This window comes from Rhynchophorus ferrugineus, unplaced genomic scaffold (genome assembly GCF_030347505.1).
Source record: "Rhynchophorus ferrugineus isolate W39M unplaced genomic scaffold, kcgeb_rfMv2 rfM7, whole genome shotgun sequence".
Taxonomy (NCBI): domain Eukaryota; kingdom Metazoa; phylum Arthropoda; class Insecta; order Coleoptera; family Curculionidae; genus Rhynchophorus; species Rhynchophorus ferrugineus.
In genome coordinates, this window is record NW_027472586.1 from 36257366 (window position 1) to 36275108 (window position 17743).

At 36.3% G+C, this 17743-nt stretch overlaps 3 protein-coding genes across 14 annotated transcripts in view; 1 reads left to right on the forward strand and 2 right to left on the reverse strand.

Annotated features, from left to right (window-relative positions):
- Window positions 1-4888, reverse strand: part of LOC143200298 (constitutive coactivator of PPAR-gamma-like protein 1 homolog) — a 19696-nt gene extending 14808 nt beyond the window's left edge. For 6 of the 10 annotated variants that reach the window (XM_076410748.1, XM_076410743.1, XM_076410746.1 and 3 more), the window contains exons 1-8: window positions 2752-3086; window positions 2336-2589; window positions 1326-1612; window positions 1121-1267; window positions 896-1063; window positions 651-837; window positions 489-592; window positions 339-429 (exon numbers count right to left, since the gene is read on the reverse strand). In XM_076410748.1, the coding sequence (XP_076266863.1) occupies window positions 339-429; window positions 489-592; window positions 651-837; window positions 896-1063; window positions 1121-1267; window positions 1326-1612; window positions 2336-2549 (1198 nt within the window). In that variant the 5' untranslated portion in view covers window positions 2550-2589; window positions 2752-3086. Of the gene's footprint in view, window positions 1-338; window positions 430-488; window positions 593-650; window positions 838-895; window positions 1064-1120; window positions 1268-1325; window positions 1613-2335; window positions 2590-2751; window positions 3087-4770 lie in introns of those variants that run through there. The other 4 variants (XM_076410740.1, XM_076410744.1, XM_076410749.1 and 1 more) reach the window with 4 other exon arrangements.
- Cth (Cystathionine gamma-lyase) lies at window positions 3477-8955 on the forward strand. 2 transcript variants are annotated; one of them, XM_076410799.1, is made up of 6 exons: window positions 3477-3616; window positions 4202-4372; window positions 6380-6932; window positions 6994-7146; window positions 8372-8546; window positions 8605-8955. In XM_076410799.1, exons 2-6 carry the CDS (start codon window positions 4217-4219, stop codon window positions 8744-8746), a joined length of 1179 nt encoding a protein of 392 aa, XP_076266914.1. In that variant the 5' UTR covers window positions 3477-3616; window positions 4202-4216; the 3' UTR covers window positions 8747-8955. The 2 variants fall into 2 exon arrangements, with proteins under 2 accessions (XP_076266914.1, XP_076266916.1); XM_076410801.1 differs by lacking the exon at window positions 3477-3616 and adding an exon at window positions 3704-4113.
- On the reverse strand, window positions 8888-17634 carry LOC143200302 (histone H2A deubiquitinase MYSM1). Of its 2 annotated transcripts, XM_076410752.1 has the most exons (11): window positions 17265-17634; window positions 16807-17215; window positions 16385-16744; window positions 15984-16322; window positions 15778-15934; window positions 15042-15190; window positions 13893-14045; window positions 10743-10986; window positions 10481-10685; window positions 9124-9280; window positions 8888-9066 (listed from the first exon to the last, which is right to left on the reverse strand). In XM_076410752.1, exons 1-11 carry the CDS (start codon window positions 17339-17341, stop codon window positions 8953-8955), a joined length of 2364 nt encoding a protein of 787 aa, XP_076266867.1. In that variant the 5' UTR covers window positions 17342-17634; the 3' UTR covers window positions 8888-8952. The 2 variants fall into 2 exon arrangements, 1 of the variants encoding a protein (XP_076266867.1); XR_013006685.1 differs by lacking the exon at window positions 10481-10685 and having other exon boundaries at window positions 17265-17481.
- Window positions 17635-17743: the final 109 nt, after the last annotated feature.

Below are 17743 nucleotides of genomic sequence, written 5' to 3' on the forward strand. Positions count from 1 at the left end.
CATCCAAAATCAAAATGCAGTTTTAGGAATAGTGACATTAGATGGAAGTCAATAATTTTTTTAAAATACTTTTTAGTAATTTTAAAAACAATTGAAAATCGAAAAAAGACTACATAAAAATCCGTTTATTTTTTTCTGGAGTTCAAAAACAAACGATAGAATCTCGAAATGACATAAGTTAAGCCAAAACCGGGACTCAATGCGCTACAAACTGTTTGTACGAGAATGTTTTCGTTAAAAATCACCAAAACCGGTAAGAATTAATCACTAGTCCAGATACCTCGCGCTTAGAATACGTTTCTCCTGTACTGGCTGAGTTTAAGCTCACGCCCCCCTACCTGCAGCTTTCAGCAAACTATCCATGTCGGCGAACTCCGACGATATCACGCTGTTTGCCGTGAGCAAATTGTAATTCTGCAGCGTTTCTCGCTAGAAAAAAGAACATCATATAGGTTATGGGAAAAACGGTCGAATTATTCAGCTAGTACCTGTTGCTCTGAAGTCTCCGAGGCGAACCCGGATTCGTCCAAGTCGGCCTCATCCTTGGGCGAGCTAGCTCCTTTCGCGTTCGGTTGTTTCTGTTTCGTTTTAACTGAAAAACCCATAGATTCAATGAATAACGTCGCTGCGGCTTAGAACACTAAACGCACCTGGAGCACAATACTTGAGAAAACCGCTGGCCGTGCCGTTGAGATAATACTGTACTGATTGTCGGAATCGTGCGGCCCTTCGATCGTCCAAGCTACCCAACACCGCCATCACCAGAGCGTCCATGTTCGAAGGCGGCGGCAGGCCCCTCACGAAGTCAGCCAACGTCCGCACGGTGGTCTCCGAATTCTGCGTACAAACACAAGAAATAATCCAAATCCGACACAGCGAGGTTCGCCGCACCCACCGCCTCGTCCTTCTTGGACAACTCTATCCGTTTGTAGAAGTCCTGCAGCTCGTTCTCGGGCAGCAGGAAGTTACCCAGCAAGGCTGCCATGATGCACACCTGCTCCTGAGTGACGTTCAAAGCCTTGGTCAGCACGCTCAACATATACTCTTTCGTTTCGATGGAGCTCTGCAAATCCATGGGTGGTCAGTGTCGTTTCGTGCTTTCGGATCTCACCGAACATACCTTGTAAGTTAGTTTCAGGTGTTCCGAGGAGAAATACCGTGGCGGGTCAAAAGCGGCGTACTCGGCATCGTCCGCCAGTAACCCGTGGAAACCGTACTCGCGACAGTACGCGATGACCTCTTGATGGTGGTCGTCCATGGTGCACATCTATTGATTTCCAGGTTGGGTATCGGCATGAAATGAAGAAAAATATGAAATGACTTACCACGGTGATGCCCATGTGTCTCAAAGCCATCCTCAACGCCGCTCGAAGACAAATCGGCGGTGTCCACCATATTTTCGGGGGAGGAGTGGCTTTAGTGTTGATATGCTTCAACACCATACCCACCCGTTGACGAATATTGGCCTGTTCGGCCCTCCACTCCTCCATCCGACACTGTTCGATGGTTCCATTAAAAACCACTGCAATTTCAATGTTACCTCTCTCTAAAGCTCCACATAACAAAGATAAAAACTGAACCATTCTGTTCCATTGTCCTCCACAAGCCCAATCTAAAACAAAACAACATAAATATGCTTTTTAATTTGTATAGAGATGGAAACACATTTTCATTTTATGAAAACTATTTTATATTAAGAATAACATGTGGGGACCTGTTGAACTCCCTGATGCTCTAACAATACTAGTTCGAAGATCTAGCCACCAATTAAAAAGGATCTTGCCCTACTGTTATGATGGAATTACCAGCCGCATAGTGTAACAGCATAAACTCAAGGAATTTCTATATTCCGAAAATGAAGGAACACTCTCCAACCATGGGTCCAATATGCCATCACTTCTAATTCTTGATATTAAATTATTTTCGTAACATAAAAGTGCATTTCATCCTTACACAAATCAAAACTAGCACCGCTGATATGATTATTCCAGAATGATTGTAAGATGCTTTCTTAAGTCATTCAGTTAACTGTAATCGAGCAAATTATTAAGAAGATGGGTACACTTCGGATCACCAATTGTTAACTTAGAAAACCACACCATAGCATATAGACACAGGTCATTCCATCGTACCCATAGGGCAATGTTCCTTTTATTATTGAGTATTTATTTTTAAGTGATAACAAATTGAACAAGTGATGGCTTATTTTAGACTTTCATTTGATTTAGAAATTGGTGAATCCGTCATGTCATCACTTCTTATTCTTAACAGTGTTTTCATCCATGTATAAATCAAAACCTATATTCTTCATCAATGAACTGTAAAAGCAACATACCTGAAAAATAACCCCCATATAACCTGTCCAAACAATTTTCTGCATCTACGATAAGTTTTAGCTTGTTGCCTCCGAGAGGTCTGATTTTCCTGTTAGTATTGTGCGGCTGCTGTCTCTGGCTTACGTTCTTGGCAATTTTCAACAAATCCACTGAGACAGAGCCACCATCCAGAGTAGAACCTTCCAAGAAGGCTTGCAAATCTTGTACTCCCATCGCTTGTATTGTCTAGACACTCTCAACACCGCATATTCGCCTACGATCAAACATTGGCAATCGGTAAAAACACAGGATAAAAAATGTAAAAACATTTTTTTATCGTCGAGAAGTTAACGTTTCATATAATGGCCGCTGTTTCGCTAAATATTCTCAAAGGGTTGAACACATAACTAATTCGCTCTCGAAACAGACAACTTACATGTTAGAAAAGGAACAGACCGCCCTTTCCAGGTACATTACTACATAATTATTATGTTTTCGATTAATCTGCGTGTTGTCACTTCTTCCCAGACGCCTTTAAGAATCCATGTTTGGCAGATTACCGGTTAAAAATAATTGATACCTTGGATTTGATATTTTGCTAATAAAACAAAATTTACATGCGATAACTAAATTTCGTACGACGACACAGATCAACGCAAAAACAATAGCCTAATAAATCAAAGAAAAATACAACTACCGTAAAGAAAATACCACAAAAGACATTCTACAAGAATGTTTTCCGGAAACAGTGCTTGTCTCACGCATGACAGATAGATAAACTATTTTGTCAGGGCGTTTGAAACAGCTGCGCGCGGGAAATTTAAACAGCTATTTTGGATTAAATAGATTTTTAAATAAATTAAAAACTACACTAATCTATTGTATGGAGCATTTCTAAAAAAACGGGTCTATTTTTAACTCGTTTAATCGGTTTTTCTGTGAATGTGTGCACGGAACTAGAAAACGATGCCATTTTATCGTAGGTCATACAGTGTTGTCAAATCTAATACAACAAAAGAAAAAAAAAATGAGTGAAAACATTTTTTTCTTATAGTTTTCATGTCGTACATAAAAACCAGTACATTTCGCATTGTGATGATAAAAATATATGTGTATATTTATATATGCTGTAGTTTTACGCAGCTTATGCAATAATTTGCGTTTTTGCACGAAACAACGCTGCCAAGAGGCGCACGTGTAATTTTCGTAATTTTTTTGCAAACTCCCGTATTCCAATAGTCGACGTCCCGTTATCGCGGTGTAAATCATAGGACGAGCGAGCTAATCTCGAGTTGTGTAAGGTAAGAGCGTAGTTGATAACAGGCCATTGATATTATTCTGATTTAATTATCGTATTGTTCGCATTTTTATTATAAAAAATGCCAGTCATTAATGTTTTGAAACGTGGTGGTTTTAAATAAAATAGTCTGTAGGCGTAAAAAATATTAACTTTGACAATCATTGAAACAGATGACGATCGAGATTTCGTTAATTGTTTCAATATTACGTAGAACATGAACACCGGCTTCATGTTATTGCATATAAAGTTATTTCCAAGAGAATGCTGTCTACAGATTGCATCATACGATTGCGGCAACCGGCGCGCTGTTTATTAACAAATTAATCTTACAACAATTTGCGGCCGTGAACATTAATAAGTGCCTCAATTTACTTATCAACAATAATTAAATTGCAGCGAGAGGAAAAAATAATATCGTGTACCTCCCAAGATAATACTGAAGAAATCGTTTTGTTTTTTTAAAGATAAACGGTCCCCTTATCGAAGTGTTAAAATTAGGCAAGAGATTAAGTGTTCTTATCGCGACATAATAAATAAGCGATCCGTTATTTTTGCTAACTCATTATCAACAAAACAATTGTTCTAGTGGTATATTTCAACCATGGGAGATCAGAATGGATACAAGCCCTTCCCGAAAGGTTTCGCCACCGCCGCCATCCATCACGCTCAGGAACCGGAAAAATGGGACTCGCTGGCCGTGGTCCCCCCCATCGTTACGGCGTCGACTTTTAAACAAGATGGACCCGCCAATCCAAGGGTAAGTTCGGCACGGGGGGTCGAGATTGTTCGGAATAGATAAATCTAGTTGTGCATGTAAAACAAATGATAATTTATGACTAGTTTTGTTATCGAAAACGGGGTAACGTAACGGGATAAGTTTTTAATTATTTGAACGTGTACGAACCTTGGCAAACATCGCTTAATTAACTTATTAACTGAAATTCAGGCGTTCAAATAAATATTGCCAATCGATAAGAAAAATATGTGTTTTTTCGGCTTTAAATATATATATATATATATATATATATATATATATATATATATATATATTGTATTCGGGGGAGCCAGATATGGTGAATAGTTTAAAAGTGTTATGGCTATTCGTAGTATATTTTGTAATAGGGTGCTTTAGAATAGGTGTAATATAACGTTTACCTGTTTTGAGAGAATCCAGAAACTCCAATATCGATGCGCTTTCTAAAGGTGACTTTTACGCTTACTACAATCGTTCGTGCATTTTTTTGGATGCAACGCTTGCCAAAAATAGGAGTTCGGATTGAATTGAAATTTTGGGAAAATATTAACGTCAAATGCTTTCCGCTATATTAAAAGCGAGTTGAAACATACCAATTTGACGTCACCTGTTCAATTTTTATCAAACCGTAAACATTTACAGAATAATTGAATTTCTACATATGGGAGCAGGCTAACAAAGATCACTTGATAAAACGAAGCAGATACGTGGATCAAGTTGCAACTATTGATGTTAGATAAATGTAATTACCATACAAAACAAATGATGTTAATAATAAATAATTTATTACTGTTTTATTTATTTAATTAATTACTGTAAACACTGGAAAAAATCGACACTTTTTTAATTGTTGGTCAATCCCAAAAATGTTAATCCTATAGATTTGTTTTATAGGATTTTTGAAGACAGGATTTTGAATTTGAAGCTTTATTACGAAAAATCGCTACAATATATTATTCAAAATATCTCCCATCGATAGCCGCTACTTTTTTTCAAGTTTGCAGAACACGGTGGGTGGGGTAATACTTCCCATTTTAATGTTTCCAAGTGTGTCGAGCATTGTTATGCTGAAAAATAACATTGTTGTTAACATATATATATATATATATATATATATATATATATATATATATATATATATATATATATATATATATATATACGATGCATAAAACCTTTTCGATTTTTCCGTTTAAGCAGCATTTCGCACATGAGCAAACGTCTTTCAATATTTCCTAGCTTCAATTTATTCCGCACAAAATATCCAAGCTTTTTGATCATTCCCGTGTTCTTCAAGCGATTGGAACTGGTTTATTGTATAACTCCCAACAACTCTGCAGATTCTTCTTGTGTTTTACACGGATTATCATTGAGTAGTGCCTTAAAATCCTCGTCTTAAATATTTTTGGCTCTCCAGAACGCTCTTTGTTTTCGATGTTAAAATCACCACTTTTAAAACGTCGAAACCAGTATTCACATACTGAAATCGATGGAGCGTGGTTGCCATAAGCTTCACACATCTTTCGATAACCTTCAGCCGCCTGTTTCTTCAAATGGAAGTGAATAATTCAACTTCACGCGAATGTGATTTACTCGGTACAAATTCAGATATTTTTAACACGTTGAAAAAATCTTTTGATCACGCCTCGACGAAATGATACTGAAAAGTGAAGCCTGTCAGTGTGGTTTCAACACGAAGTTGGTTACAAATGTATCCGATGCGATACACAGTAATACCATCTGTTGTAAATTCTTTAAAATTAATTTATAGGTCCGATACATATGATAGAACATATTAATATTATTAGAATTTTTAACGGTTTCAATTGCCAAAAAAGTTAAATAAACAATAGGAAAGATGATGAAGACCAATAAAGGTATATCAATAACTTTCCTATATCTAGATGAAAACAGAGCTACTGTCTATAAAACATCCTCCTTATACCTCATATTCAGTACTGTGTGATACCGTATCAGACAACCCTTAATGTAAATCGTATCTTCTTACAGCAATACGAATACAGCCGATCGGGTAACCCCACTCGGGACGTTCTGGAGAATGTACTAGCCCGACTGGACAACGGGAAGTACGGGCTGACGTTCGCGTCGGGACTGGGCGCTTCGGTGACCGTGCTGGGACTCCTGAAGAGCGGCGATCACATGATCGTAGGCGACGACGTCTACGGAGGCACCAATCGGATCTTCAACAAGATGGCGGTCAATTACGACATCGAGATATCGCTGGTCGATTTCACGAATTTGGCCGACGTGGAGAGGAGCATCAAGCCCAATACGAAGCTGGTGTGGACGGAAATTCCCACCAACCCCATGATGAGGGTGGTGGATATCAAGGCTGTGTCCGAGCTCACCAAAAAGAACGGCTTAATCTTAGTGGTAGACAATACATTCCTCACGCCGTACCTGCTCCGGCCCTTGGATCTAGGTGCCGACGTCGTCAGTTATTCCCTCACCAAATACATGAACGGACACTCGGACGTGGTCATGGGGGCCCTGGTCACCTCAAACGAAGATCTGTACGAGAGACTGAAATATCTCCAGAACGGTAATGACGACGATCACTCATCTTTTACGGATATCAGATTACATTTTTTTTTAATTTTCAGCCATGGGTATAGTTCCTAGTCCCTTTGATTGTTACCAGGTCAACAGAGGGTTGAAGACCTTGGCGTTGAGAATGCGCCAGCACAGTCAGAATGCCATCGTTATAGCAAGGTATCTGGAAGCGCATCCCAAAGTTGAGAAGGTCATACACCCAGGTATTTTTTTGTTTTAGGACTGTGAAATAATTCTTATTCTATATTTAAAATGTTACGAGGCATGAACATGATGGCCATTTCATCGGTTTAAAAATGGTGATTTTGATATTAACGACGAACAATGTTGAGAAGAACAAAAAAGTCGAGTTCGAACATTATCTAACATAAACCCTTCTAGACTTTGACACCTTTCACCACCACTTGGATCCAATGCCTTTTTAATGTCATCAATCCAACAAGTTCTACTATATTTTACTGTGGGGTTCAACAGTCATTTTGATTATAAATCACCTCACACCCTTATGAAAACTCCCAATGCACAAAACTAAATAGGCTAGAATTCGATGAAGGAAAATGAACTTTTTGAGATTCTAATGAGGTTCGTACATTACACATTCTTCTCCAGTGATTGTGTTTATTGTAGAGTAATCTGTACTCCAACAGTCATGTTGTCTACCGATCATCTCTCATGAACGAGCATTCTATCTTTATGAATGTTGAATCCAGAAAGTTTGAAGATAGTGAACATCAAGCATCAAAATGCTCTCATTATAAACTGGAGTTCTTAATACACACGCTATCAGCACTAATTGTCATTATCATTGCTGGGCTGTTATTCGATTTGATTTTGGATCCAATTTCCCATTTCCCATCCCATTTGTTATGTTGTCGGTCCAACGATCTGGTGACTTTCCACCTGATATAGATTAACCTTGTAGTCATTTATCATATTTCACCTCCTGTAATCTCTTACATGTATCGACACTAAAACTAGCTAAACTGGAACTTGATGAAAAATAAATAGCGAAAGGTTACGAAAGTATTATATGATTATCCAATTATTAGGAACATCCCGACAAAAAAAGTTTGAAGACGACTAATTAATATTTATAAACCTAGCTCACCATATGGGAAAAAACCCAAAAGAAAATAAATCGGATATACCACACGAGTTCGTCGAAAACAAACATTATAAATTGCGGTTTTTTCACCACCAGATGTTCTGTGGTGTAACAAAGCTGCTAAAACAAAATGCATTCTCGCAAAACCAGCGCATTCACCAAACTTGGCGCCTCGTTATTACAGTTCGTTTGCATTCAATAGATGGCGAATAGAATCAAAAACGACTTTGACAATGGTAGATAATGCCGTAAAAACGAATATGTTTTTTAATAAACGTTTAGAATTAGTTACCCTCTAGTTCTACAGCATCGGACTTTTACAGGTCTTCCCTCCCATCCGCAGCATGAACTCTTCAAGAGACAAACCTCCGGACACAGCGGTACGTTTTCGTTCTACGTGAAGGGAGACCTGGACGACACCAAGAACTTTCTGGCCGGCCTGAAACTGTTCACAGTGGCGGAGAGTTTGGGCGGCTACGAGAGCTTGATAGAAATTCCGTAAGTATCCGATGCTTTCGCAGAGACCCTTTAAAATCAATTGGTAAATCATTTTCAGGTCGATAATGACGCACACCTCGGTACCAGTCGAACACAGAGCGCTCCTAGGCATCACCGATAACCTGGTACGGTTATCTGTTGGCATAGAAGACGTTGACGATCTGATCGCGGACCTAGACCAGGGTTTTAATCAAATTTAGCTGTTCCTTAAATTTAGAGGATTTTATTTATACATAAACCTGTCTGTTTTGATATAACTGTGTGCGTCTTTTTTTTTGTATTTCTGTCAGCATTTAATTTTTCATCATTCCTAGTGGCTCAGGGCTTCCCAAAACCAAACATCGAGACCAAACACTTTTTATTGTCATAGACCATAACAAACATGTAAATACAGATTGGTAAAATATCAGCTTGTAGTTTTAGACGTTAACATATCCTTCACGAATCCCACAATATCCTCCTTCGTCCTCTGACAAGGCGTCGTGTACTTGGCGAGATGCATATTAATGCTGAACAAGAACTGAAAATCACAGATCGGAGTTAGCTGGGACACGCGAAGCTCTGAATCGGGTAGTACCTTTTCCATATGCGTGATGGAGGAGTCTTGGAAGTAGGGCTTGTCGAATTGCAATCGTTTGTCTTTCGGATATCCGTGCTCCAGATAGAACATCCTCCGCAGGTCCGTCCCGAATCGCGGAAGGTCGAAAACGTCCCCGTCAACCTCGACGTTTAGTCTGTAAAAGAGCACTGATTGATATGATTTATTTAATTAACTGTGTAATAACCGAAATTACACTTCTTCATATAGTATAAAATAAAATAAACATAATTAATGAAAATAGTAGCAAAGGAAAGAATAATTTAGATATCCGCGCGCGTCCACTGCACTTTTCTTCTTTTTTTAATGTACACTCTTAAACAGCAAGACTTATAGTTTGTATAGTTTTTACTTCAGTTGAAAACCTTGATATTTTGATCCTGCATACATTAGACTTCTTTATAACTTTGCCGTTTTTCATCTTTCCTTATCGGTCTCCCTACACGATTGTTATGTTCATCCGGTAACAAGCAACACATTTTGATTTTTTATATAGTTCCGAAAGCGAAAAAATGCTACGAATCTCTCAACTAGCCTCGCTGAAATTCTTTAAAATATCGAGGTAGTCCGACATATTTGTCTCTCTCTCACACACACACACACGACAACGCCACTGAATTAAACCTCGAAAATGAAACAGTTTTGAACCACTTACATAAGAGTGGATTCCAAATTAAGTTTAATACTTAAGTTCCACCTGAATTAACAATGAAATATTGAATGGTTCGAGTTTCCATCTGTGACTCGCTGCTGAAAAAAAACTAAATCGAGCCATTTTTGAAGCAAATGATTATCGGCGATGAAAAATGATGCTAATGCTCTCGGACTAGTATATATATACCGGACCTGGATCCGTTCGACTAGTCGGACGTTTCAAAGTGAAATCTGAAATCGAATCAGACATTTTAAAAGTGAAACACTAAAATAAATATGATCTTGGAGCGAGGAGAGAGATATGAAAAATAGGGGGTGGTCAGTCTAAGAAAAGGTGAGGATCACTCAGGAAAAGATGTTAGTAGGATAGTAGTAGGTAGGACAAAAAAGGGGTGAAATAAAGCAACACAAGTGAATAGAGCTCTTGAGGAAATTCTCAGAATAATATTCTGAAACCAAATAGCATTAAATATTAGACCCGTGAACTGACGCTTATTTTCAGTACCAACTTCTATAAAATTAGGAATTGTTAACCTATTCTTTCCAAAATCAGTACTTTTCTTGGTTTTCACATTTTCACAATGATGTAACACTTAATATACATTTTCGGAATATTAAAACAGCACGATATCATATCGATATTGCAAACAAAAATTAATTCCCGATACTCATAAAACCATACCTGAACGGTATAATCTGGTCTTGGGTCTTGTCAACAACAAGGCACCTGAACGGAGACGAAATCAAAGCGCCATTCGAACTGAACGGCGACAAAATAACCCCGACGCACGGCTTATTATGACCGATCCATTGCTGCACCATCTGTTGGGTGTCTAAGTCCTGTTGGGACGGCTCCGGAGCGAACGTCGGATGAGAATGGAACCAACCTGGATTAATTGGAGAAATGAACGGGTTTGAAACAATTAAAAAATTGCCGAACTCACCTAGTATGTCTAGATGGGCGTTGTGGATTCGTTCTGCTGCCTTTGCCTGAGAGATGGGACACATATCGCAGTGCGTGCTTGACGAGGCCATATTCTTGCACGGTTCGTAGATGGATATGTTCAGGATGCGTCGTTGGGCATCCCAGGATCCACCCACTAGGCCCATGATCTCCGTTAGGTATGCGTGCGCGTGCAGGTCCATCAGAAGTAATGTGGCCAAGTTTAGTTTGACCGTATATTTTTGCTGGAACATAAATTTATCCTTATATAATTTAAGGCTATCGATATTGGAGGGAATTAAATTAATTGGCACAATTTTTCAAAAGTTTTATAAATAAAAAAGTCTTATAGTAGATCAACTAATTATAAAATAACATTTGTTACATATAATTTTAATCATCTATAGATCATCGAGAGACTCTGACACTTATGTGAATAGAACAAAAACTGTTGTTGAAGATAAATTCGATACAGGAAAAAAATTAATTACTTAACGGCAATCATACTTTTAATTATTTATCTATGTTATATATGACAGGAATAAATGGTAGTACGGGGCAAAGTCCGAGTTTATCCCTTCAAGGGATAGTAGCCTACGCCAGAAGAACAGCTGCATATAAAATAATCATTTGGTATATATGGCTCCCATGGCGTTATTATACCATCAAGGAGAGTGATTTACGGATTTATGAACCATCAAAAGATATTGCACTCTTTGTTGAGATTGTCTGTGACCACCACAGGAAAAGCCTTCTTACAACTCAACTACTTATAGTGACCATAGAGACCCTACAAGCTCCGCAAATTACTCCATTACCTAATTTTAAATTGTGATCTAAGTAAGAAAATATATCTAAAACAGTTTCCATGGTTTCTACATATAAGTCGCTTAATTATCGAGTTCTTGAAAAAAAGCTAGTGTACATACATAAACACTGTTTTATTAACTGCATATTAATTTCTTTATTTTAGATCCTCCAGTTCATGTTATAGGGATGATATTGATGACTGTGTATAGTGAAAGCTAAAATTTGTCCGGAACAAAAGGTCCCAATTTTATGGAGTTAAATTAATAATCGGTGAATGGAATCAAGCGATTAAATCAGTAGAATGCCATGGCTACGTTGCTTCACAGGAAGGCTAATTTACATTGACGTGTATCAAAATAATGTGAAAAAAACAATATATATGGTTTATTGACGTATTGTCGCAATAAGAGATCACATGCCACTTCAGAGCCGTCACAGGGCACCAGCGAGCATGTTAGAAATAGTGTTTCTTGAAGGACTTTTATTTCCTGTAGAAAAGTTACAGAATGGTTTTTCAAAATTAATCATCATGCTTATCGCCTAAAAATGACCACTTGGAAGAACAATCAAGCGTAAAATATGTTATGAAAGCAACAAATTATATCAGCAATAATTTAGCATTAAATTCAACAAATAATTTGTACAAAAAATATTTGTACTTCATAAAACTGTGTATACTTTCTAAGATACTTGTCTGTTGTAATTTCTAATACTTATGTCTATATATATATATATATATATATATATATATATATATATTAAATCTAATAATTGTGTTATTTAAATTGGTTTATTTAAGGTAATCAATTGGTTTATATGAAAACCTTGTAAATTTCCAAAAATAAATTTCACTCCAGCAAAACATGTCATTCTTTGTCATCCCGGATACATAACTACAATAGAATCATGATACTAACTAATTCCTATAGAAGAAAATTTCATACTATGTCTAATTTAAATTTAAAAGAAATACTTTGTTATAAAAAGTTGTTTTAGTAATATATGTGCTTGCATGTATTTTAATCAGCGATTTGTACAAGTACAAATGAACTACAAGTGAAAATACTAGGTATCAATGTCAATCGAAGTTTCAGCGGTTCAAAAGTGGTGATTTTGATCCCGATATCAAAGAACGACCTGGAGGACCAATGAAGTTCGAAGACAATCGGTCATAGGATTTATCAAGCGAAAACCCTCTCTTTCGGTTCAAAAGGAAAAACCACACATGATTTTATTGATTGTCAGGGATAAAAGTTTTCTGTGACGTATTGCGATATAATCGCAAGACAATCCCGAAGTCAAAATGTCACGAATTGTCCACACTATTGTAGTTCGAATAGGAAGTTCTGCCGTACTCACTCGGCACGGACATCGCTTCTGATTACCACTTGCTCAGATTGATACAGCATGGCTTCGCTGGCATACGGTTTCGAGAGGGATCGCTATTAAACTATCATTATTTCGACATGGTAGCGCCATGTTGACAGAAATAATGAGAAAATTTATAGAAAACGAAATTTTAATGAATATACATTGTAGCAATTTTTCTCATTAAATGCCATTTTAAACTGCAAAAATGATTAAAATATATGCAAGCACTTAACACTTTTTGATTATTTAAAAAAGGTGTTACATCATATGTTCCAAAAATATAATCAATTTATGCCAAGAAAAGTAAACAATAATTAAATAGAAAGAAACAATTAAAATGGTTAAATTGGAAGACACGTTTTACGACATATAAATGTATTATTGTTCAGATATAGCACTAAGCCTCGTATAATTTATATTATTTCCCTGTGAATTATATAGATTTTAATAACTAATTTAGCATATTGTTTCTTATGATATTTGATACACTGCTTCATAAAAATTATAAAAATTTTCCTCCTCATATTTTCTCCTGACTGCTTTCTCCAGTAAAAGTGGTTTTTTAACTTTGTACGATAGCAGAATTTCTCTAAATTAAACTTTTTTTTTCATATTACTACTGCTATTACTATTGTTACTGTTGCAATCAATGAGGATACGCAATTTTTTTGAGACCTCCCACTTCATCAGCCAATAACTTTTTGGATTTTTATTTTTTCGTTTTTTCTTATTTTATGTATTTTTAAATATTAATAAACACCTAGTAAAAACATGTTTTTTTTTAATTTCATTTGAAAAAAATACCAAAAATTCGCTCTTCACTAGAATTCGTTTACAGTTTATATACATTAAATTTCTCCAACGATTTACTTAATATTTACTGGATAGTTAAAATTTTATATCGATATTTTGATGCTTTTTCAAAAAGCCGCTACTAGATGTGAAAAAAAACGGTAGAAAAAAAACTTACCGGATTATCTGGCGTAAACGGTCGACAGTAAATCAACTGAATCGGGGGCTTCTTGGCATAGGCCTTGGGCCTCGGTGGTTCCTCGTTTACTATAGTCGTGTTGATTATTTGACCTTGTTCACCGTGAGTCAAAGTATATCCTCCTTCCCCATCCTAGAACATCGCGAATGACGGCGATGCGTCCGCTAAAGATACAAGGTACTTCCAAAGTAAATGGGAATTTAAAAACAACACTTTTTTATTTTATATCGTCCGTAGAGTTTTAATTGAGTGTCGATGCTACCATATGATGAAGAATCAATAGCCAAATACAATTAACAAGCCGCACTGAATAATTCCCTTTTAATTGTGGAAAGGAATCGATGTTGCCTCATTTTTCGACTTCTTGTCTGGGTGCTTGCATTCTGTACGTTGGTGTACTACAATTTTGACACATTTAGATGTTCTCTTCAATAAAACTAGTCATAATTAATAACAGGAACACGAAAACTGGAATTAAGAAAATATAAACATATAAAGAAGACTAAAAGCTTAAAAGCACAAATTAACATAAGAAAATGGAGACATAATGATACAGATGAAATAACAACAAAAAATAGAGCCTTTTATGGAAACAAGATACTGTTAAAGAGTGAACATATCTTAAAACGATCAAAGATAATAATATATAATACACGAGGCCAATAATAACATATGATGCAGAGACAATAATACTACCTTCAAAATACGGAATATAACGAGAGCTAGAAGCAGATAAAAAAATAAAATAACGGAAAGTAAAATTACAGGACCATTTTATGAGAAGAAACCAGCGGGAAATTGTTATAATACTAGGGTAGAAAAGGATCAAGAACCGAAAAGGATAGATGTAGAAAGTCAAAGTGTATCAACAATTAGAATTGAAAATCTGATAGAGATTGATCCACTCCAAAGCACCTAAAAAGCTTCTTCAGATTAGCCCCCAAAATATTGAAAATGTATTCAAATAAAAGGAACTGTGAATCTCGCCAACTCTATTAACGATTTTAAAACTCTAATTAAAGTACTTGAAATCCCCTGTGGATACACCTACGGGATAAACACTCATCATTATAAACTGCTCATTTACTTTAGATTGCACCTCGTAATGTTTCCTAGTTATATACTTACATTATTGAACTTTTTCTTGAATCTCTGTCTAGGACCGAGCGCCCCTACGTCCCTGGTCGACCGGTGTTTCTGTTTTTTGAGCGGTCTCTCCCTAGGGACGCCGGAAAATCTCAGGAAATCGTACAGAGGCCTGTCGTATTTGGTTTGGGCTGGAGGAAAATCAAAGATCAATCACGAATTATGTTACAGTTGAATTATGAAAATGACAATAAGATCAGAATTAATTATCATAATTGTCATTTTCAATACTATTCCTGCTAGACCGTAAGAAATGAATTAACACTGATTCCGTCGTCTTCCAGTTTTGAGCTTGGTATTGCTTAAGAAGGTACATAAACCCTGTGGATCAACTATAACGATCCACAAAAAAAAAGATTGGTCCTAAAGAATCACGCTTTATATTTTGAGGAAATCATTACTGTTGGGATCTACTAAAGCTTATTGAAAAATGGAAACCAAAAACTTTTATTCAAACAGTGTATAGAAAATATGGACAACTTCTGAAAAGTTCGAGTGTTTAACTTTGGTTGTTTACCTAAAGGCCCTTGAAAACGTATGGATAGGAATATATATCTTTGAATCAAACATTAATATCTCGAGAAGCAACACGAAAAATTGACAAAATCAAACGAACACGAAAGAAAATGTATGAGTTCTCTAAAAAAACACGAAAGTAAACCAATCCAATTGAAAAATGATAAGAATTAATTCCTATAGTCAATAAAGTTCAACATACCACAACCGAAGTTGATGGCCCCGATTTGTTCCAAGAAATAATGAATCCTACTGATACAGGTGACGTCTCCGCAATTTTTCAGACCCATCCTCATGGAGGTCTTATTGATGTAATTCGGTTTGGAGGTTCTCCAGTTGTTAATAATATGGTTCCTTATCTAAAAAATCAATATGTGAACTAGACGCGACCGAAGTTGATTTCATTACCTTCAAATACCGTTCTGGTGTTTTTAAGGGTCTGCCCTCGAAAAACTCGCCGTGAACAAACTTCTCCAGATCATTAGGGATTTGGTCATCTAATATTATCTCAGTGGTGGGTTGCTCCAAGCTAAGTAGTTCTTCAGGTATTTTTTCTGGATGATTGTTTACCACCATTGAATCGAGCAGTACTGTATTATCTTCCTCCTTGTGTTTAACATCCAGGATCTCTTTGGCTGTAGGGACATCTGGTTTAGGAACACCACTTAACATTGAAACATTGTATCCATCATTCTCAATATCAATGCTAATATCACTCAAGTCGTCTTCGGCATTTTCAATTTTAATCTGAAAATATCGAATATTATATGTACAACAGACTACATTATATGATATTACAAGGTACTTACTATTTCTTCACCTTCACATATCGGAACCCCCAGTCCTTTACCAGTAGTTATCTCTGCTTTTGAAATAATTTTAACATTATCCTCTGAAGAGCACCTTCTTTGGGAACCAATATCATATTTAATTTTTGGTTTGTGTTTAAAATCAAATGATTTTTTGAATTTTTGGAAAGCAACTGGTGACTTTTTACATTTTTTTAGTACTTTATTTTTTTCAAATAATTGTTGGTTTTTCTTGAAAATATCTGTTACATTACCAGTACTTAGACTAGTAGTTCTCTTCTTTACTTTCTTATGGGTGTCATCAACTGTAGGTGAGCCAGTACTCACCACCGCTATTACTTCCTCAATACTTGCCGGAATCTAAAATGAGACCCCATTACATACTAATGCTTGATAACATGATAACATTTCCTTGCACCTACTTGATCAGAATTTAAAATATCTGTAACAACTTGACACTCAGAGGAATTTTGATCATACAGTTTCTGATTTTCCGAAAAGTAATTCTTCAAATAATATTTTACTTCTGACGAGGTCTTGGAACCAACAAACTGTGATAACCTTACACTACTCTTTCCAAATATCTCAATGCCTCTATGCAAGAGACTCTTTTCTTTTTCGGTCCATCCGCTTTCATCCGTTATACAATCCTCCGTCGAAATTTGCCCAAGACTATCAGTTTCTTGAATATCAACGGCGGATGATGCGGAATTCGAATCGTACCAATTATCCGGGTTGGCGCTTGGTTTATCCAATAACCACTGAGGATGGATGGTATAGTCGCAGTTAAGTATCTCCGAATTTTCGGAAACCAAAAGAGTGCTGTCCAGCCTGAAAGTCAATTTTCTAGGACTTTGCTGTCTAGTTCGGAATAACTTACATATTGGTGTCATGGTCCGGTCCTAAATTATTTAAAGTAAAATCTCCCAAAATATCGATTTCGTCGTCATCAGCCATTATTTACAATAGTTTGATTAATCCCTTCATCTAATTAATTAAAAATCTCCATCTGCTGCGATTAACATCAAAAAACAATACTAAATAAAAACAAAAATTATATTCATATTGTCATATGTAGACAGTAAAAGTAATAAAAGTAATATGATTGGTTCTTTATACACATGCGTAGTTCGATGTTTATTCATTGTTTACAAATTTGCTACAATCAAAAGTTACATAAAAAAAAATAAATTAAAATGATTACACAAAAATCAAATCAGCCGCACATACGAAACCATTTTATAAAATCTAGGAATGACATGATTGTTTTAATTTTTAATGCTATACAAATTACGTCATACATTTACAACCAATTGAAACGTTTCTTCGTCATAGTGTTTCAATGAAAATGACCTAAAG